The 22,791-nt window shown below is 45.6% G+C and overlaps 1 protein-coding gene across 1 annotated transcript in view; it reads right to left on the bottom strand.

Moving 5' to 3' along the window:
* PDE6D (phosphodiesterase 6D) overlaps positions 1-5,741 on the bottom strand; it is a 45,749-nt gene extending 40,008 nt beyond the window's left edge. The window contains exon 1 of the mRNA XM_050963850.1: positions 5,550-5,741. Within this exon, the coding sequence (XP_050819807.1) occupies positions 5,550-5,599 (50 nt within the window). The 5' untranslated portion in view covers positions 5,600-5,741. The remainder of the gene's footprint in view (positions 1-5,549) is intronic.
* Between the last annotated feature and the right edge of the window lie 17,050 nt (positions 5,742-22,791).

Raw genomic sequence — 22,791 nt, 5'->3', positions numbered from 1 at the left:
TAAGAAGCTTCATTTAAAATTAAATTAAAATGCAGAGCCCCCCGGACCAGTGGCTAGGACCTGGGCAGTGTGAGTGCTACTGAAAATCAGCTTGCATGCTGCCTTGGGCACTGTGCCATAGGTTGCCTACACTAGTATAGCACTTGGCATAAGTAAATTTTTTAAGTACTGCTACGTGTGGACACAATAAGGTTTAGAGTATCTTTGGCAGTATTTGCTTGCTATTAAGTGTCTTGGGAAGTTAAATTTAGGAACCTTAACTAGGCTATGAAACAAAGGTAGGGTTTTTACTGTTTTGGATTAAGACATTCGTAAGAGCAGTTTCTTACGAGTTGAACTGTGGTCCCTTAAGATGGTGGTTACCAAACTCCTCACTAAGGCAACACACCAACTGCATTTTGTCTCTTTGTGATGGGGTGCCTGCCCCACATTGGGCTCTAAGGGGTTAATAGAGCCCTTGGGAGGCTGTGCAGGAGACAGCCAATCAGGGGTGGGCTGGCCCATATAAGAAGGGCTGCAGAGCAGCTTCGGTCACTCCCTGGAGCTTGAGGAGGACTAGCTGCCTTGCAGGCTGAAGATCGCCAAGCACCCTGGACAGAATTGGTGCTGCAGACAGAGACCCAGGGAGCTAAAGGCAGCTCTTGGTGGGCTGCAGGGATCTGCAGGCTGAGGCTCTGAGGCAAGGGCAAAGAGGGTGCTAGAATCATGAGGAAGTGGCCCAGGGTGACCATCTACAGGGTCCCTGGGCTGTGACCTGGAGTAGTGGGTGGGCCCACATGTCCCCTACCCCCACTTGCTCCTGAGGAAGTGGCTGGACCAAGAGACTGTGACATTCCCCTGGAAGGGGGCACAACAGAGTGCGGCACAGCAGGAGGGCTGTCATTGAAGAGGATGCCATGGTCCTGGGAGTGATGTGGGTTCCACAGTAGTGGTGATGGCAGTGAGGCACCACCAGAAGAGGGCACACTGGTGAGAAGGGCTTATTCCCATGACAGCTGGCAGAAGGTGCCAGAGTGGTGAGTTCTACCTCATCACAGGGACCTACCACTATCTTGTCTCTTCCCCCAGCACTTCCTCTACTGCTGCTGCCTGGATCCTGCACGCTGCCCAGCAGAAGTGAGAGCATAGGCAGGAGGTAAGTAGCCCATCTGGGGAATGTGGGACCCATTAGTGGGCCAGAATCCACCATTTGAGAAATGCTGCCTTAAGAGTCAAACATATATCAACCACTACAACCTATGACCAAACACATCTGATTAACAATACAGATGCTGCCACTAAATGGAAGGATAAACAAAAATAGGTCTACCGGACTTAAAACAGAATTTGGCTATAATCAACCTGTTCTTAGTTTTCCCATGCAATTCTTTATTACTTGGGTATTTTACACTCTACAGAAGAGATGTAGAGGGAACCCAATAGAGTGATTCCAAATTACCAAGGGGTTTGATGAAAGCCAATTTACAGAAACTGTTCAATCACCAGGACATAAGTCACAGAAAACTGAGTCTTCCTTCAGCTCTCTACTCTTGTATGGGAAAGGTTGCTAAATAAATAAATAAAATTAAGGGTATAAACTATTTCCAAAGATAAGATGGCAGAACAAATACTGAAGGATAGTCAGTGACAAAGGTAAATGAGATTCAGATAACCAGTAAGGGGGCACTCAAGCTGGCCCATAAGGTTCTCTTCTCTCCAGAAATCCTAGTGCCTTCAGAATCTGTTCTGTAGCTTGATAAAATATTAGGCACTGATCCTGCAAATACTTAAGCAGTCTTAACTTTATGCATGTGAGTCAACAAAACTACTTGTGCACACACACTTGCAGAACTGGGGTCTTGGCTAGTATTGCCAAGACGAATGTATCCTCAGTTACCTATAGAACTAATGACTTGTTTAGCATGAGGCAACTAAATTGCTTTCAAAAGCAAGGACTAGCTTGTAGATACGCTTTATAAGTGTAACAGGATTGCTGCCTACAGCAAAGTGCCATCAAAGAATTTATAAACAGACTAAGCCGTTAAGCAGTCTAGTTTAATTTATAAGAGACAACAAGCTATCAAATTGTTTGTTGGTTATTGGTTTTTCCATCTTTTTCTAGGTACCAAATCCATAAGTTATACAAGACATACCCAGATAATGTGGATGGGTGCCATACAAATACCTAAGACACACAGGTGAGATTACCCATGTCTATCCTCCATTTACCTGAAAGCCTTAAATACTCCATGTTTAAAAAAAAAAAAACCTTGGAAACAAACAGAATGGCAAATATAGGGCTGCAAGAGACTGGAGCAGATGCTTCTGGCTTGAGTTTTTACCAACTCTACCCACAGCATGTTTCTGTGCTACCATCATATAGGAAGGAAATCATGCCTCAGCCATGCAAGTCAGAGTAGATTTCTACAACAATTTAATTTACACAGAATCCTATTATAATCAGTAGGAAAACTTGCATTTGGCTTTTCTGAAGAACCACAGATAAACAGTATCTGAGGAAACTTTAACTATCCAGGGTGAACTAGACTTCTAGTTAACATGTCTGTTCTATGTTACAGTAAGCAATAATTTAACAAGCCTGCTTTACCAATGAAATTCTCTACTCTATAAACTCATTTCATGACATAAGGAAACTGGCATGATGAGGCCTAAGACATGAATATTCTAGTTATCTTCAAGTTTCACATGCCAAAAGCAAGTCTAACAAGTTATTTAAGGCTCCTTTAAGTTGAAGGAATTGAACATTTCCCTCCTCACTGCTGATAGGGGAGATGCTGCCATCTCTCCTAGTGTGCATACTTTCAGGACTCTCTTCCTATTAAGGAAACTAGAGTCCCACAAATAGCTTCAGAGTCAGCAACAACTTAGTATTTCTTTTAAATGTTTTCTAGAATGTGCCCACTTTTTAAAGAGGAAATCTTAAAATTTAGCTGATCAAATGTCTCTACAGAATGTCACCACATTCTGTGCATGAGTAGCTTCCTGTGTGAAGGATGCAATGACTCAATGTCTTCCTCAGGGACAAACAACGCCGGTTCATCCACGTGCATTTTTTTGATGACTCGGCAAGACAGTTCTTCAATTAATGATAAAAAGAATTGCTTTAACTCTCCCTTTTTATAAAAAGTTCCACTTGTGAAATCTTTGCAGAAGGTCTTCCTTTTTCCTCAGGCCTAATGATCTTTATTCCCTGCTATCTAGCTATTAGGTCGGATAGCAGCCTTTCAAATGAAGACTAGATAGAGCTTCTTTAAGTACCTAAATGCTGTTTTCTGATGTGCCAAATGGATCACTTTCCATGTGATACTTGTCTTTTGTCTATTCATCCATCAGGGCTGAACTTCTATAATGCTCCAAGACCCTGTCACTTCCAGGGAGCAAATAAAAAATTCATGCATCCGACAAAGTGGGTACTCACCCACAAAAGCTCATGCTCCAAAAAGTCTGTTAGTCTATAAGGTGTCACAGGACTCTTTGCTGCTTTTACAGATCCAGACTAACACGGCTATCCCTCTGATATATAAAAAATTCAATTTGTGTTGCTCCTACATGACCATGCTGAGCACCATCATTGGGCTACTAGGCTGGGTCATAATCTATGTTAAAATTAATTACTTTAGTCCTACACTGTCAAGTGGAGACAATTTAATTTTATTTGCATATGCAGTGGTGGTGTAGCCGTGTCAGTCCCAGGAAATTACAGAGAAGATACGTGGAGTAGTATCTTATTGGACCAACTTCTGTTGGTGAGAGAAGTTGATCCACTAAAAGATATTACCTCACTCACCTTGTCTTTTATATTTGCATGGTATCTTCCCGTCCTAAAACTGAAAAAAGCTTGTTACTATTTTAATCAACTCTATGCAGAGATTATTTCATCCATCACTGAAATACAGCTGCTTAAATTTCCTAGCCTGCAGAAACCGGAAGTCCAAATAAAAACTGGAGGCTAGAGTTATGCCCTGGGCACTTCTTAGGTCTCAAACAGTGGGACATAACCAAGAGGCTAACTTATTAGTCTGAACTTGTCAAAAGTTTAATCTTTTCTAAGAGCCTGAACTTCTCAGCCTTCTGTTAACAATCTTCTTGACAACTGAAACATCACAGCTAAACATACAAGGAAGAATTTCCAGTGCTGCTACTCTGGAAAGAATTTTTTCAAAAAGCCTGATTGGGCATAGGGAATCACTACTTAGAAGAGGGGAAAAAAATACCATAGTTCCCCAGAGAGAAACATCTGCTTGCACTCTGACAGTAGCTATTTGACTAAATCCCACATATAGCAGCTCAGAACATCATGCCACAGCTGTTAAAGATTATACACAAATTGATGCAGAAAAAGTCTGAACAAGCAAAGTGTCCAAAAATACTATAGTATCATATAACATGCTGCTTCCACTTTTGTATTCTTGAATTTGAGCCGTAACTGGGGTTTCCCCAGTTTCCAAAGGTGAGGCAAGACCAGCCCACTTCTGCTTTACATTAATTATACTGAAAAATGGAAAGGTTTGAGTTTTAAAAATAAACTTACCCTATTTGTCCTAGGCCTTTCACACACATGCACCCCCCCTTGTTGACAGCATCTGTCCACCCTTTTACTGAAATGCTGGGTAAGTGAGGAATCCAGGATCTTATTTCTCCTTCTTGCCCACGTTTACTCAACAATGTGTTCAGTCAGATAATGCAAAGTCAAATTTAAGATGTGCTACAGTGAGTCCCACAAAAGGGTAACATTACCATATTAGTAATTACACACAACTAGCCCCCTAGAAATAGCAAGACATGCCAGATCCCACGATCAGTTAGGCACCAGAAAATAAGGGAGCTTTTTGGTCAATAAAAGGAAGACAGTACTTATCTACACTGCTGTGGAAATTTGAAATTAGGTGTTTCCTTTCCAAGGAGACATGGGTCCTTAAGTTGCAGGAGCTATCTAGAACTTAAGGCTGGGAAAGAAGGGATCTGACAGAGGGAAATGACTGTTCAGAGCCAGTGATCACCCTATTCCCAAGCCTCCGCCCGCATGAACACACCAGCCTACACTTCTTTTCCTCTTCCAGGGTCTGATTTCCCAGCAAGAGCCAAAGCTAAAATCACAAGGCTGGAGCACAGCGAGGCCTCCACGGTAGCCAATGCTGCCCTAACTGCTGTCCAGCAGCCCCCCCGCCCCTTGGACAGCTCCAGACAGCAGCTCAACCCGCCGGGGAAATCGGGGGCGGGGGGACCCGCGATCGCAGACCGCTTGACGCTCTCGCCCTCCAGTGCACAACCCAGCAAAGCTCACGGACCTGGGGGGCACACACCCCGGAGCCCTGCAATGGCTCCGCGGGGCTTCCGCACCCTTCCTGGGGGCTGGGGGGCAGCAGGACCCGCCACCAGCTCCTGCGTCCTGCCCGGGCGCTGCAGCGGGGGGCGGGCACGGTGCCAGCCGGGGCGGGGGGCGCTCAGCGCGCGGTGACAGCACCGGGGGGGGCCCTGCTCCGCGCCCCCCCACACGCGAGGGGCTCCCGGATCCTGCCCCCCCGCCCCGGCCCGTGCCCGGCGGATACAGCTTGAATCCCCTCAGAATCTCCTTGGCCCGCTCGTCCTCGGCCGACATGGTCCCGCTGCGGCTCCGCTCCGCGCCCCGGAGCCGGGGGGAGGGGCTGGGCTCGCTCACGGGGCTCGCCGGGACAGCGACCGCGGAGGAAGGGACAGAGGCGCTACGGAGGCTGCACCCGCCACTGTCCGGCACAACCAACCCCAGCCGCTCCGCCCGTGAGCGCCGGCCAATCGCCGCTCTCCGCACCACCTCCGTCCCGCCTCCTCTCTCCCGAGCGACAGCATCTTCAGCCAATCAGACAGCGCTCTCTATGGCACCCAGCAAGGGAGGCTGCGCGGCGGTCGCTAAGGTGTACGCCCTAGCCAACTGACGTCGCCGGGGGACTGGGAGGACGGGCCGGGAGCGGAGGTGCAGGTGCGGGCATCGGCCACAAGGGGCGCTGCCGTGCAACGCCCCATGCGCCGCTGAGGGTGCTTCACTGCGCCCCCTGCCGGCTGCAGCATTGGCCGCAGCACCAGTGGTGGGGGGTGACCCCGGGCAAGCCCCCTGCAGCCACGGGGGTAACATATCTGGCTGCGGGCCCCCCTGCACCCTGTGCCCGTTACTCTTCCCCCCCCCGCTGCAATGGCCCAGCACCTCCCACCTAGGCATGCTCCAGCCAGCGGCTGGCCATCCCCCACCCCGACGTGAGCCAGAGCAGAGGGCCACTTGCATGTCCCGGAGAGCCTGTAATGTTCCCTACAAGGGTGGTGGCAGCCCCTGCACAGTCAGGCCCTGTGCCCGGCTGGGGATGAACATGCCTCTGATTGCTCCCTTGCTGCTACACTACATGGGAACAGGGCTGCCCCGGGGGGGAAGGAGGCAAGTGGGGCAACTTGCCCCAGGCCCCACAGGGGATCCCACAAGAATATAGTATTTTATAGTATTGCAACTTTTTTTATGGAAGGGGCCCCTGAAATGTCACCAATAGTGGCTAGTATCAGATGCGGCAAAGGAAGGTGGCAGAATCCAGCAGTGGGTACTTGGCGTAACCTGCCTCCATGGAAAGGTTTGTCCGAACCACCACAAGCTGGGAGATTGAATCATGGAAATCTGAGGGTTTATAGTCCTCCCAAACCTGTATCAGCTCAGGAAAGGGACTTGGGCTTCGTCTGCAGATCAGTGAGGACCGCTGCTCAACATGCAGCTGGGGTCAGAAAAACAAACAAGATGTTAGGATGCAAAAGGAATGGGATGGAGAATAATATGGAAAATATGCAGAAGCCATTATATAGATTGGTTGGGCAGCCTCAGCTGCACACTGTGTGATGGGTCACCCCATCTCCAGAAACATTTTGGAGGATCAGAAAGGTTCAGAGAAGGAAAGTGAAAATGGTCAAGGGGCTGGGAAAATTCTCATCTGAAGAGAGGTTGAAAAATCTGGGATTGTTGACCATAAGAGGGATTTGTGATAAAAGTATATCAAATTATGACTGGTTAAGAGATGGTGGATTGGGAGCAAATTCAAAACAAAATAATACTTCTCCGTTCAATGTATAATTAGACTGCGGAGTTCACTGCCGCATGATGTTGTTGAAGCTTAATAAGATTCAAAGCGGGACTGGATGCTCACATGGATAACAAGAATAGCCAGAGTTATAATTGCTAATGCAAACAAAGCATTTTGGAATGGCTAAAAACTTCATTTTTCAGGGTCTAAACCAATCTCTAATAGAGATTAGGATGAAACTTTCCTGAGGTCAGACTCTCCCACATCTGTGCGGTTCTTGCAATCTTCCTCTGAGGCATCTATTACTGGCCACTGTCAAAGACAAGCTAAAGCAGCAAAGAGTCCTGTGGCACCTTATAGACTAACAGACGTATTGGAGCATGAGCTTTCATGGGTGAATACCCACTTCGTCAGATGCATGCATGCATCCTGCATCCGACAAAGTGGGTATTCATCCACGAAAGCTCATGCTCCAATACGTCTGTTAGTCTATAAGGTGCCACAGGACTCTTTGCTGCTTTTACAGATCCAGACTAACACGGCTACCCCTCTGATACAGAGACAAGCTAGAGGACTAGATGGACCATGGGTCTGATCCAGTCAAGCTTTTTTTAATTTTTTTTTTTGCGTTTACTGTTAACATTGGATATTCTTGTTAGCTATATACATGTCTAATCCTGTTTTGAATCCTAATAAGCATTTGTCCTAAATAATATCTTGTGACAATGAGTTCCACTGGCTAATTGTACATTGTGTGGAAAATATATTTCCTTTTATCAGTTTTGAATTTGCCACCTTTCCATTTTTCCAATGATTATCCCCTTATTCATATACGTGAGAGAGGATTAATAGGAAAAGGTCATGACGCAGAGTCCCACATCGCCTATGTAGCCCGTGTGAGTGCTCAGATGTGATATGCTGGGACCTTGGTCCCTCATTGTCCAGTTCCCTACTGGGAGACTTTCCCAGCTGCTCTGACTCCACTCTAATCCACTGAGGTCTGTTATAATTTCCTCTGATAACGTGTGCGGCCCTTAGGCCAAATTCATAGACTCATAGACTCTAGGACTGGAAGGGACCTCGAGAGGTCATCGAGTCCAGTCCCCTGCCCTCATGGCAAGACCAAATACTGTCTAGACCATCCCTAATAGACATTTATCTAACCTACTCTTAAATATCTCCAGAGATGGAGATTCCACAACTTCCCTAGGCAATCTATTCCAGTGTTTAACTACCCTGATAGTTAGGAACTTTTTCCTAATGTCCAATCTAAATCTCCCTTGCTGCAGTTTAAGCCCATTGCTTCTTGTTCTATCATTGGAGGCTAAGGTGAACAAGTTTTCTCCCTCCTCCTCATGACACCCTTTTAGATACCTGAAAACTGCTATCATGTCCCCTCTCAGTCTTCTCTTTTCCAAACTAAACAAACCCAATTCCTTCAGCCTTCCTTCATAGGTCATGTTCTCAAGACCTTTAATCATTCTTGTTGCTCTTCTCTGGACCCTCTCCAATTTCTCCACATCTTTCTTGAAATGCGGTGCCCAGAACTGGACACAATACTCCAGTTGAGGCCTAACCAGCGCAGAGTAGAGCGGAAGAATGACTTCTCGTGTCTTGTTTACAACACACCTGTTAATGCATCCCAGAATCATGTTTGCTTTTTTTGCAACAGTATCACACTGTTGACTCATATTGAGCTTGTGGTCCACTATGACCCCTAGATCTCTTTCTGCCATACTCCTTCCTAGACAGTCTCTTCCCATTCTGTATGTGTGAAACTGATTGTTCCTTCCTAAGTGGAGCACTTTACATTTATCTTTATTGAACTTCATCCTGTTTACCTCAGACCATTTCTCCAATTTGTCCAGATCATTTTGAATTTTGACCCTGTCCTCCAAAGCATTTGCAATCCCTCCCAGTTTGGTATCGTGCGCAAACTTAATAAGTGTACTTTCTATGCCAACATCTAAATCGTTGATGAAGATATTGAACAGAACCAGTCCCAAAACAGACCCCTGCGGAACCCCACTTGTTATACCTTTCCAGCAGGATTGGGAGCCATTAACAACTACTCTCTGAGTACGGTTATCCAGCCAGTTATGCACCCACCTTATAGTAGCCCCATCTAAATTGTACTTTCCTAGCTTATCTATAAGAATATCATGCGAGACTGTATCAAATGCCTTACTAAAGTCTAGGTATATCACATCCACCGCTTCTCCCTTATCCACAAGGCTAGTTATCCTATCAAAGAACACTATCAGATTAGTTTGACACGATTTGTTCTTTACAAATCCATGCTGGCTATTCCCTATCACCTTACCACCTTCCAAGTGTTTGCAGATGATTTCTTTGATTACCTGCTCCATTATCTTCCCTGGCACAGAAGTTAAACTAACTGGTCTGTAGTTTCCTGGGTTGTTTTTATTTCCCTTTTTATAGATGGGCACTATATTTGCCCCCTTCCAATCTTCTGGAATCTCCCCCGTCTCCCATGATTTCCCAAAGATAATAGCTAAAGGCTCAGATACCTCTTCTATTAACTCCTTGAGTATTCTAGGATGCATTTCATCAGGCCCTGGTGACTTGCAGGCATCTAACTTCTCTAAGTGATTTTTCACTTGCTCTTTCCTTATTTTCTCTTCTAAACCTACCCTCTTCCCGTAAGCATTCACTATACTAGACATTCCTTCAGACTTCTCAGTGAAGACCGAAACAAAGAAGTCATTAAGCATCTCTGCCATTTCCAAGTCTCCCGTTACTGCTTCCCCCTCCTCATTGAGCAGTGGGCCTACCCTGTCCTTAGTCTTCCTCTTGCTTCTAATGTATTGATAAAAAGTCTTCTTGTTTCCCTTTATTCCCATAGCTAGTTTGAGTTCATTTTGTGCCTTTGCTTTTCTAATCTTGCCTCTGCATTCCTGTGTTATTTGCCTATATTCATCCTTCGTGATCTGACCTAGTTTCCATTTTTTATATGACGCCTTTTTATTTTGTAGGTCACGCAAGATCTCAAGGGTAAGCCAAGGTGGTCTTTTGCCACATTTTCTATCTTTCCTAACCATCGGAATAACTTGCTTTTGGGCCCTTAATAGCGTCCCTTTGAAAAACTGCCAACTTTCCTCAGTTGTTTTTCCCCTCAGTCTTAATTCCCATGGGACCTTGCCTATCAGCTCTCTGAGCTCACCAAAATCCGCCTTCCTGAAATCCATTGTCTCTATTCTGCTGTACTCCCTTCTACCGTTCCTTAGAATTGCAAATTCTATGATTTCATGATCACTTTCACCCAAGCTTCCTTCTACTTTCAAATTCTCAACAAGTTCCTCCCTATTTGTTAAAATCAAGTCTAGAACAGCTTCCCCCCTAGTAGCTTTTTCAACTTTCTGAAATAAAAAGTTGTCTGCAATGCAGTCCAGGAACTTATTGGATAGTCTGTGCCCCGCGGTGTTATTTTCCCAACATATATCTGGATAGTTGAAGTCCCCCATCACCACCAAATCTTGGGCTTTGGATGATTTTGTTAGTTGTTTGAAAAAAGCCTCATCCACCTCTTCCGCCTGATTAGGTGGCCTGTAGTAGACTCCCAGCACGACATCACCTGTGTTTTTTACCCCTTTTAGCCTAACCCAGAGAATCTCCACCCTTCCGTCTCCTATGTCCATCTCCACCTCAGTCCAAGTGTGTACATTTTTAATATATAAGGCAACACCTCCTCCCTTTTTCCCCTGTCTGTCCTTCCTGAGCAAACTATACCCATCCACACCAACATTCCAGTCGTGTGTATTATCCCACCAAGTTTCCGTAATGCCAATAATGTCATAGTTGTATTTATTTATTAGCACTTCCAGCTTATTACCCATACTTCTTGCATTTGTATAAAGGCATCTAAGATACTGGTTTGATCTTGCCTCCCAGCTTTGCCCTGACCCTCCTTCCTCTCTGCCATTATAGCCCGTGCTCCCTCCTGTTTCCAACCCATCTCCCAGGTCTTGTTCCTCACTTACCTGTGGGCTTTGCTCACCTGTCCCCGTCGAACCTAGTTTAAAGCCCTCCTTACTAGGTTAGCCAGTCTGTGCGCAAATAAGGCCTTTCCCCTCTTCGAAAGGTGAACGCCACCTGTTCCTAGCAGTCCTTCCTCAAATAGCATCCCGTGGTCGAGGAAGCCAAAGCCCTCCTGGCGACACCATCTTCGCAGCCAGGCATTCACCTCCACGATGCATCTGTCTCTGCCCGGACCCCTACTTCAACAGGAAGAATCGAAGAGAATACCACCTGCACTCCAAACTCCTTAACCCGTACTCCCAGAGCCCTGTAGTCACTCTTGATCTGCTCAGCGTCACACCTCGCAGTATCATTTGTGCCCACATGAATGAGTAGCATGGGGTAGTAGTCAGAAGGCCAGATAATCCTCGACAATGCCTCTCTTGGATAGCTGGGATTGAACTCAAGTGATGAATTTGGTCTTTGGTGTTGTGGGGCTAGCTTGCTTTCCAAGCTGGTTTAGTTTGTGCATGCAGGTTAACATCTGTTCTGCATGTATCCTTGCTAGGCTTGAAAGAGCCAGGAAAAGTTTTAAATTAACCATTCATTTTCTCTGGAACAGAAGCAGCCTGGTCTGCACTAGAGAAATTTGGCCTCTGTGTTTGTGTAATAAAGTAGATTCTGGTGAAAAGTCTGTGTAATTTGCACATTCCATGAGCCAGACTTCTTTTTAAGTACAACAATTAACTCTTTTCATTAACACCCTCGACATAACTAATACAAATCATTAATAAATCAGGAGAAAAATAAATCCATCAGAGGACAGAAAGCAGTATCCAGCCCTTGTCAAAGTGCCTCATAACAGCAATGGCTAGTAATTACTGACCCATCAACACATCCACAGCTCTGCTCTCCATAAAATCATTTCTCATTCAAATGAAAAGAATGGGATAAATAACAAAGGTAATATTTAATACATAAGGACAAGCCCACCATCAGCACAACCTAGAGTGACCAGATGTCCCAATTTTATAGGGACAGTCTCGATATTTGGAGCTTTGTCTTATATAGGCGCCTATTACCCCCCACCCTCATCCCGATTTTTCACACTTGCTGTCTGGTCACCCTAGCACAACCCATAAACTTAGGTTAGATATTAAGAAAAAAATTCTAACTAGAAGGGTAGTTAAACTCTGGAACAGGCTTCCAAAGTGGTTATGGAATCACCATCACTGGACGCTTTTAAAAACAAGTTGGACAAATACCTATCAGGGATAGTCTAGGTCAGGGGTCAGCAACCTTTCAGAAGTGCTGTGCCGAGTCTTCATTTATTCACTCTGATTTAAGGTTTCGCGTGCCAGTCATACATTTTAACGTTTTTAGAAGGTCTCTTTCTATACGTCTATAATATAGAACTAAACTATTATTGTATGTAAAGTAAATAAGGTTTTTAAAATGTTTAAGAAGCTTCATTTAAAATTTAATTAAAATGCAGAGCCCCCCAGACTAGTGGCCAGGACCCGGGCAATGTGAGTGCCAGTGAAAATCAGCTTGCGTGCCGCCTTTGACATTTGTGCCATAGGTTGCCTACCCTTGGTCTAGGTTTACTTGGTTCTGCCAGAGCCCAGCGGGCTGGACTGGATGACTTCTCGAGGTCCCTTCCAGCCCGAAATTTCTATGATTCTATGATAAACAATCTAATAATAATCTTTAATAATAAAAATATATAATATTTATTTCACTAATATGTATGATCCATGCCCAGTTCTACACTATGGGTTTGAAAGTGTGTGAACTGACCATTTGGAATCTGGGCAGCAAGCCAAGTGCAGGCTGTGGTACTATACATATATTTGTTGAGCTTTTATTAAATTTTAGGTAGCATATAATTACGCAATCAATCCAAGGAAGAGGAGATGCAGCTTGCTAGAAGGAAAAAACTGATAGTGAGAAAAGAGAAGGAAAGAAAGGCAAAAGTGAAGGAGAAGATGAATGGTGCAGCCCATGTGTGTTCAGTGAATGAAGATCATGTTAAGTGGAAGAGCGATCCAGAGGTTTACAGTGTACAAAGATGAATTATAAATGTCAAGGGATAAGACCATAGCCTTGATTCTTGGCTGCATCCAGGCTCCTGTGTGATAGAGTGATCATAAAACAGCTGGATCTCCAGAGCTGGGAATTCCTCTAGGGTAGGAGAGGTTCCCCAAGCTTTATAAGTCTGGCAGAGCGACTCTACGCTTCCCTCCCTTACAGCCCTGGCACAGGGATGTGCTGGGGGGAGGCTTAGGGGAAAGAAGGGGCATGTTGGGAGCAGGAGGGGAATGACGAGCTCAGAATTGGGGCCCATATATTTTCCAGCCAAATCCCAAAGTTCACAAGTCGAGTCCTTTATTTGCAGGGATGCTGAGGTTGTCCTCACCTTTTAGCCACAATGGAAGCACAGAAGAGTCGTTGTCCTTGATAGTGAAGTCTAGAGACCCTGTGGTCACTTCTGGCATAAAGAGCTGTGGTGTGCATGGGGCCATCACTTGAAGAATGAGAGAGATCCTACGGCACCTCTCTTCTCAAAATCCCTTGGCTGCACTAGCATAAACAACAGCCTTGGCTGCAAAAGCTTGTCTGTCCAGTTGTTGTAAGCCCCACAATCTTCTCAATCTACTTTGCATTGAAAGACTTCATATTTGCTTTTTTATATATTTAGCAAAATACAGCAGGCACACATTACTGCTACCCAGTCACCGAACTGTCTTGGCAGGTCAGCAGAGGGCTCCAGCTTCCTTTCAGTCTCCCAAAAGCACACTCCACTGTGATCCTGCACCTCTTGAGGGTATAGCTGAATTGGTGTTTCTCCAGGTTTGTTTAATCAGGGAATGGTTACATGAGTCATGGGAAAAGTGGGTGTGCAGGGGGTCACCCAGCAATGCAGTGGAGATGGAAATATCATTTGTGGCCATTTTGTTTGGTGGGAAAAGAGTCCCCCCAGGGACTGCTCTTGGAAAGTCCAGAGTTCTGATAAATACTTGGCTGGGGCACTCTATATGGATATCCAGGGACTTGCATCACTGCTGAGTAATACATCTTTCTGTGAATGAATTGTTGGGCTTACAGAGAATGGGCACATGAGTTCCATTGAAACCTGCTGGAATCTCAATTGTTTAATTACACAATTATCTCTGGCACATGAGTACTGGTTGGAGTAAAAACACCCCTGAATCCTCCACAACATCAACATCTACCACGTGTTTCCCACACTCAGACTGGCACCCAACTGACCAGAAATTACTTGGGGTAGTCAGCTTCCACTGGGCAATTGCTATTCTCTGTTCTATGGTGATCTGAGCATTAATGATCCTGGTTTAGTGCTGCCAGTGTTGGGGCTAGCCTGCCACTTTCCTCAAAAGCCTCTTTCCTCATTCCGAAGCAATACAGTCACTGCTGCTCATCCCAACCGCAGCGAGCAACTCAGTCCCACTAGTGTCTGGTCATTGTCTTCAAGAAAAAGTGCTGTGCCACGGGTAGAAATTGATCTGCAAATACTACATGGATCTGGCTACACCAGGATGGGTCGATGGATGACCATTGTTGCAATAACTGTGAACCCCTAGTCAGGGTCTCTGGATCTCCTCAACTAATGCTGGAGCACCCTCAAGTGCCTCCCCACATCTGCCTCAGCCACCTCTTGACTACTCTTTGAAAGCCATCCGAAACCTTTCTTTCTGCACAAGAAGGAAGAGCTGCGTGTCTCACCTAGCCACCACTTTTTTAAAAAAGGATTGGAATTGGGTTTCATCCCTGGGAAATTATGGAAGCTTCCCAAGAAATTTTGGGAGTCTGACCTCTTTCTCCACAATGCTATGAGGCTCCCAGAGGGCCATTAAAAATCTTCCATAAGGCACTGTGTCAAGGAGGCCTGCTGGGAACTGCGGGATAAGAACCCTGAAAGGAGAGCCCTGCAGTGGGACTAGGATCCTGTGGGTCCTACAGGACTCACTGCCATAAAAGCAGGAACGGGTAAAATAAAATGTACTTTGTAGCAAGATGGATTGGGTGGGCAAAACAAACTGTGGAAAACACTAAGTCTCTTGTCTGTTTTTTCATTAACAGAATTTCAGCAATGTAAAGCAAGTTTGTCTTTTTTTTTAAATAAAGGTTTTAATACTTAAATTTAAGTGTGGGATAGAAAGAGATTTCATGTCCATTTTAACAGGAGTTAAAGTATTTGTACATGGTTTAAGCAAGATTTGTTTTATTCTTTTACTGGTAAAAATTGTGTCTGAATTCTGTTTATATAGATAATATATTAATGGACTGGTTCTGTGGTGGGAGGGGTTAGAAGCATGGGGGAATCTGTCTCTCATGGGATTTCTAGGATCTACAGTTTCTGCGGGTGGGAGCGGGATACAAATGCAAGAAACAATGCAGGAGTGGGAGCTGGTATTGCGGGGCAGGACAAGAGCAGGATTTTAAAAAATAGTCCCACACAGGACTCTACCTCAGAGCAGTGCAAGTGTTGACGTAGAACAAAACTGCAACCAAAACAGCAAGATGAGTCTGGCAGTTAGTACTTACACTGATGCTATCTGCCTGGTTCAGTCACCAACTATTCAGTTCTTTAGAGCAGACACTGTCCAAGGCCCCAACTACATTACAGAAATAACCATGTTGAAACAATTGAAAAAACATTTGGCCCCAGCGTGTCACAACCATTTTTTTTTCTTGCCTTTATGGACTGCAAAACCTGTTACAGCCATGTTAGGGAATTACGTTTTCACCCTCATGGATTTACCAAGCCTAAAACATGATTCCATATGATTTTATTTATTATTTGAATGATAATAGCGGCCCACTATGTTCTAGGCACTTTCCACACATTTAATACATCACAGTTCCTGCCCCAAGAGTTCTCAGTCTAAGAAGTTGAGCAACTTACAAAAGGTGGAGGACAGGGATACAACATACAAAAATATCCATTTTCCCCACAGGCCACTACTCATTGGCAATGTCTTGTAGGCATCCTAGTAGAAATAGGCCTTAAGGAGGAAAAGGGACCAGCTCAATAAGTGTGTTCCATGTATAAATGGGAAGCAGGGAATAAGAGGCAAAGATGGTGGCAGGAGAAGCATACAAATGAGAGGCTGAAGCTGGCTTCATCGGCCTAGCAAATGGGATTCGGGCACGACACAACCAGAGACAAGGACAGATGAGCAGCGAAAGGCAGTGTGGTGAAGATCCTTGAAGGTGAGGCCTAGAAGCTTGAACTTGATGCAGTGGAAACTGGGCAGCCAGTGGAGGGGTTCAAAGAGAAGGGTGTCTTGTCATTGATTTCAATGGGCTTTGGATCAGGCCCTCACACAGCTTGGTGTGATGGGTCCATGACCTGGCTAACGGGCTCCTGACTGAGCGACTGTCCAACTGCCATACACGTTCTAGAACTTTCACCCCAGGTCTCTGTGGCCCCACGGCCCAACTGACTGGTGACGTTACTACAGATTTACAAACAGGCTCTTTGCCAGGCACTGATGGGAAACAAGGTGAATTATCCAGTGTCTAAAGAGGACCCCGGCTGCAGCGCTGCGAGGGGAGGAGATGATGTGAGTTAAAGGATAATGCCGACATTAAAAGATAAAACGGATTAAAAGAGTAAACCCATGATTTGCTGGATGCAGACAGTAGCGTGGGAGGAGGCAAAGGGCTGCAATAGCAGAGTTGGTTTAAAAGGGAAAAGAGATAGCTGGACATTTTCATATATTTTTTAAAACTGGAGCTTTGCTGAGCTATTTCTCCACATTCAGCATCATCCAGCCATGTTGCTGTGCAGCTGAGGCAGGAAATATCAATCCAGTCAAGAGGCCATCCGGATTGATCTGTATAGGGTCATCTTGGGAGGGAGTGATGCTATCTTATTCAGCCTTTGTCCTCAGGCTCCACCCACAATCCCAGAGTAGGTGCCATGTGTTTGCAAAATAATCCATGACAAATAACTAGAAATTAATATTACCATGTATATTTCCAGCATAAGGTTTCAGAATCAACACCCCTTAAGACAAATGGGGCCATTCACTCCTCTTCTAGTGCTATTGTTTCAGACTGTCTGCAGACTCAGTACAGTGAAAAATAAATTGTGTTGTGGGACCTACTTATGATATGGTTAAAAGGCAGCTCTATCTCACAGTGTAGATGAGACATAACCATGTTTTCATTGAGGCTCTGCACCATTTGTTACAGCCCTGCTGCTTCCCCCTTGTGGAAATTCCAGGCTGCTGTACTGGACCCAACCTCTGGATCTTGTGTGCTTCCAAGCCAATTGGGTCTGAGCAGCATCCATACACTGTTCGTAAGTCTGGCCTCTCAGGCACACCCCTGAAGTGCAGACTACCACTCTGGTACCCCCTCTCTGGGATGTGGGACCCCATGGTCCAGTTGCCTTGGGCCCCAAAACCAGTGCTGAATCCCCTCCAGTCTCTTCAGTAGTTTATGCAAGCTGTCTCCAGAGCTCTACCCTTGTGGGCACTCCAATTTACAGTTTAACCCTTCAAGGACCACATGACAGCTAAAACAAGGAAACCCATGTTTTGCAAATGAACTTCTTAAACACGCACACTTTACTCATAGAAAAGTACAAGTGAGTTACAGACATGAAAAACAACAGATATCTTCATGTAAGCCCTCCCTCAATTTCCTCATTCCTCCTGAGAACCCTTTGGATCTTGGTCAGTGTCCTTCAGGGGTCCAAACTCCTCCTGCTCCCACACCTCCTGCTCGGTCTTTTAGTTCTGCAACAGTGCACCTCCATTTGCTAAAGAGCATCTCTTCTTAAAACCAATTTCCAACACCTTGTGTTCCTTCTTTCCTATCTTTGGGGTTTTTTCCATTCTCCCATCCTCTGTGAGATTGCTGGCCATTAACAATCAATGGCTTGGCTAGTAGCCTCCACTATCCTGCCAGGGCAAGACTGGTCAATTGTTGATGGCCCTGTTTCAGTTTCTCAGACACTATTTTCTGCCATAAAACAGAAAAGACAAGGTGGGTGAAGTAATATCTTTTATTGGACCAAGGTATTACCTCACCCCACTTCTCTCTAAGGTCCTGGGACCACACAACTACAAGACTGCAAACATCAGATGGAAGATTATAGTTAGACACAGAGTCCATAATATCAAATGGAATTCATATATTACAAATACAAGTTCCCCAAACTATCACACCAAACAAAACATAGCTAGGTCCCTTTAAAATTGAATTCCTTGATAAAGTTCATTTTGCAGTGCAGAGATCCTGAGATGGTGCCACACTCTTTCACATTCACCGTTTTCTTTGCAACACAACTACAAGGGTAAGAAACATCATTTTTTTTTAATGAGACCTTACATTCTGTGGTGTGCTGTGGCCTCAGAGAACTGCTGGTCTGAGGTATCGCTACATCCTGGCTCCATCCAGCTTAGTTTATAAGAACACAGCAGGTAGAACTTTCTATGTATTATATGCAACTCTGTACTGTAAATCCTCATCTGGGGTTTGTCGACTCCCCACTTGATAAGTCAGTTTGTTTAATTAGTCCTTCCTTCCCACCATCCACCTCCCATCTCCTCCTACTCCCATCCCATGACTGGAGCATAAACTAAACTTATCAGTGTCCAGTTGCCTTCAAAAAAGGTATTGAGAACTAAAGAGTTGCATCAGTTGCAAAGAGGAAAGGGTCAGGGGAAGGACAATTGGCTAAAAGCATGATCCTGAAATTCAGTTGCTGTCTGGTTCTTGGAAATTTATTCCCAATCCCTCAGGCAGACCAGTGAAATTAAGCAGGCTGGCATCACACTTTTTCCTCTTTACTATCACCTAGCTGCACACATTCATCATTGATCTCACTGCTATAACTCTTGTCCACACTTTGGTGATCTGCCATCTTAATTATTGTACCCTTCTCTTCTCTTGCGTCAACATCTTTATTCTGTCCAAAACACTGCTGCTAAAGAACACTCAAATAAGAGAGTGTTTGGGGTCATATAAGTACCAAGACATAATTTCATTGGAGATATTCCAAGGCTAAGACATATCAAGTTCTTTGCCTCTCCTAGAGCATCTTTCATCTGAGGATCCCAAAGGGTGTTGCAAACATGAATTAGTTAAGCTTCGTAATACCTTTAGGGGCCTTATTTTCCCACCAGAAGTTATGAGTAATTCCCACTGACTTCAGTGAAAGTTACTCATTTCCTGAGGTAAGAGACCCAGATTTCTGTGAAGTATGAAATTGTTACTCTCCCCATTTTACAGATCAGGGGACAAGCATGGAGAAGTGAAATGACTCTCCCATTGTCACACACTGAGTCTCTGGCTGACAAGGAAAACGAACCTAGGAGTTCAGATTCCCCATCTCTTATTCTGACCATTGTTGTTCCTGCCTCTCCTCCACCATCAACTACTGCAGTTACTTTAGGAAAAAATAAGGACACAATTTTCAGAGTTTTCATTGGTTCTGTGTGCCTCAGTTTCTGGGTGCCCAACTTGAGATACCTGGGCTTAAAGGTATGAAGGCATCTAATTCCCTTTTAATTGGGCCCTTGTGTCTGATTTTCATAGGTTCTCAGGATTTCAGTAAGAGTTGTGAGTCCTGAACACCCCTGAACATTAGGCACAATATGCCTCAGGTCTGCCATACAAAAACTGAGGCACACAAAATGAGTGAAAACTGAATATTTAATTTCCCATCTCTGTCGTGTCATGGTACAGGAGATGAACTGGATAACTGTCAGTTCTCTTCTAGTATTAGTGATTTGGTGAATTAAGGGATGGTGCTAAGTCTGGTAGCCTAAAAACAGTCCTGTACCAAAATTTTGATTTGACAAGTGCTGTTTCTTTGTACCATGACTTGGATCTGCCTATCTGCTCAACCCTGGACAAGGTTATTGAAAAATACAAGAATCTTACTCTGGGAGAGTGACGGAGAACATTTCATTGCCCTGTCATAAATGCAGAGACAGGCTAGTGTAATATGCAGTTGTGTGCCAGCAAAGATATGCAGCAACTTGAATTTTCATTGGCAAGCTGTCCAGCAGAGTAGCTGCTATTTTATCCAGCCCACATTTTGGTTAACTGAGAGATTATCTGAGATCAGAACAGGACAAGTTTTGTAATTTTTAGGGCCCCAAGCTAGCAGAGGAGGGATTGGGCTATGACTTAACTTCCCCCTGCAGTCTCACAGTGTGGAAACTAAACTGGCCCATGCCCTGCCAGATCAGTACGTGCCCCTAAACATAGGTTCCCAAGTGATTACATGACTACATTACTGTGCAAGAAGAACGTCAGGGTAAGTGTGGGACCCTTACTGAATGAGGGAGGCAACATAGTGATGGATGATGTGGAAAAAGCTGAAGTACTCAATGCTTCTTTTGCCTCAGTCTTCATAGACAAGGTCGGCTCCCAGACTGCCACAAGTTCTCCTGTTCTTTTTACAGTATGGGGAAGAGATGAACAGCCCTCAGTAGTGAAAGAACAGGTTAAGGCAGGAGTTCTCAAACTAGGGGTCGGGACCTCTCAGCAGGTTGCAAGGTTCTTACATGGGGGGGTCACGAGCTGCCAGCCTCCACCCCAAACCCTGCTTTGCCTCCAGCATTTCTAACGGTGTTAAATATATAAAAGGGGGGGGTCTCACTTAGAAGCTTGCTATGTGAAAGGGGTCACTAGTAAAAAAGTTTGAGAATCACTGGGTTAAGGACTATTTAGAAAAGCTGGACGTGCACAAGTCCATGGGTCCAGATCTAATGCATCCAAGGGTACCGAGGGAGTTGGCTGATGTGATTGCAGAGCCATTGGCCATTATCTTTGAAAATTCATGGCAATCAGGGGAGGTCCCGGACAACTGGAGAAAGGCAAATATAGTGCCCATATTTTTAAAAGGGAAGAAAGAGAACCCAGGGAACTAGAGACCGGTCAGCCTCACTTCAGTACCCAGCAAAATCATGGAGCAGGTCCTCAAGGAATCCATTTTGAAGCATTTGGAGGAGAGGAAGGTGATCAGGAACAGTCAGCATGGATTCACCAAGGGCAAGTCATGCCTAATTAACCTGATTGCCTTCTATGATGAGATAACTGGCCCTGTGGATATGGGGAAAGTGGTGGATGTGATATAATTTGACTTTAGCAAAGCTTTTGATATAGTCTCCCATAGTATTCTTGCCAGCAAGTTAAAAAAGTATGGATTGGATGAATGGATTATAAGGTGGATAGAAAGCTGGCTAGATTGTTAGGCTCAATGGGTAGTGATCAATAGCTCAATGTTTAGTTGGCAGCCGGTATCAAGTGGAGTGCCCCAGGGGTCGGTCCTGGGGCTCACTTTGTTCAACATCTTTATTAATGATCTGGATGATGGGATTAATTGCACCCTCAGCAAGTTTGCAGATGACACTAAGATGGGGGGAGAGGTAGATGCGCTAGAGGGTAGGGATAGGGTCCAGAGTGACCTAGACAAATTGGAGGATTGGGCCAAAAGAAATCTGATGAGGTTCAACAAGGACAAGTGCAGAGTTCTGTATTTAGGAAGAAAGAATCCCATGAACCGCCACAGGGTGGGGACCAACTGGCTAAGCAGCAGTTCTGCAGAAAAGGACCTGGGAATTACAGTAGATGAGAAACTTGATATGAATCAGCAGTGTGCCCTTGTTGCCACGAAGGCCAATGGCATATTGAGCTGTATTAGTAGAACCATTGCCAGCAGATCGAGGGAAGTGATTATTCTCCTCTATTCAACACTGGTGAAGCCATACCTGGAGTATTGCGTCCAGTTTTGGTCCCCCCACTACAGAAGGGATATGACCAAATTGGAGGGAGTCCAGGGGAGGGCAACAACAATGATTAGGGGGCTGGGGCACATGATTTATGAGGAGAGGCTGAGGGAACTGGGGTTATTTAGTCTGCAGAAGAGAAGAGTGAGGAGGGATTTGATAGCAGCCTTCAACTACCTGAAGTGGGGGTCCAAAGACGATGGAACTTGGCTGTTCTCAGTGGTGGCAGGTGACAGAACAAGGAGCAGTGGGGGAGGTCTAGGTTGGATATTAGGAAACACTATTTCACTAGGCGGGTGGTGAAGCACTGGAATGGGTTACCTAGGGAGGTGGTGGAATCTCCTTCCTTAGAGGTTTTTAAGGTCAGTCTTGACACAGCCTTGGCTGGGATGATTTAGCTGGGGATTGGTCCTGCTTCGAGCAGGGGGTAGGACTAGAACCTCCTGAGGGCCCTTCCAACCCTGAGATTTTATGAGTCTAAGAACACTCAGATGTCTTACCCCGACCCTGTCCCCTGCCTGACCTCTGACCCTGTCCCATCTGACCTCTGACCTACACAGACCATGGCCAAGAACACTTAGACGTCTTACCCTGACCCTTATCTGACCTCTGACCCTGTCCCATCTGACCTATGACCTACATAGACCATGGCCAAGAACACTTAGACATCTTACCCTGACCCTGTCCCATCTGACCTATGACCTACATAGACAATGGCCAAGAACATCAGACGTCTTCCCCTGACCCCAGCCTGACCTCTGACCTGACCCCAGCCTGACCTCTGACCCTGACCTCTGACTTACACAGGCCATGGCCAGTAACGCTCAGATGTCAGCTCCCTTGGCCCTGTCCCAGCCTGCCCACGAACCGGCGCCAGGCCCCCCTCGTGCCGTGACCCAGGCTGGCCCGCGGGGCGCGCCCATTGCCCTGTCCCGGGGCCCGGCCGGCGGGCGGAACGCGGCGCGCGGGCGGCGGGGGCCGGGGGAAGGAGCTGAGCGCAGGAC

Source organism: Gopherus flavomarginatus, chromosome 8 (assembly GCF_025201925.1).
Source record: "Gopherus flavomarginatus isolate rGopFla2 chromosome 8, rGopFla2.mat.asm, whole genome shotgun sequence".
Classification (NCBI taxonomy): Eukaryota; Metazoa; Chordata; order Testudines; family Testudinidae; genus Gopherus; species Gopherus flavomarginatus.
The sequence above is the reverse complement of the archived record's forward strand: the minus strand, read 5'-3'. Positions and strand labels throughout refer to the sequence as shown.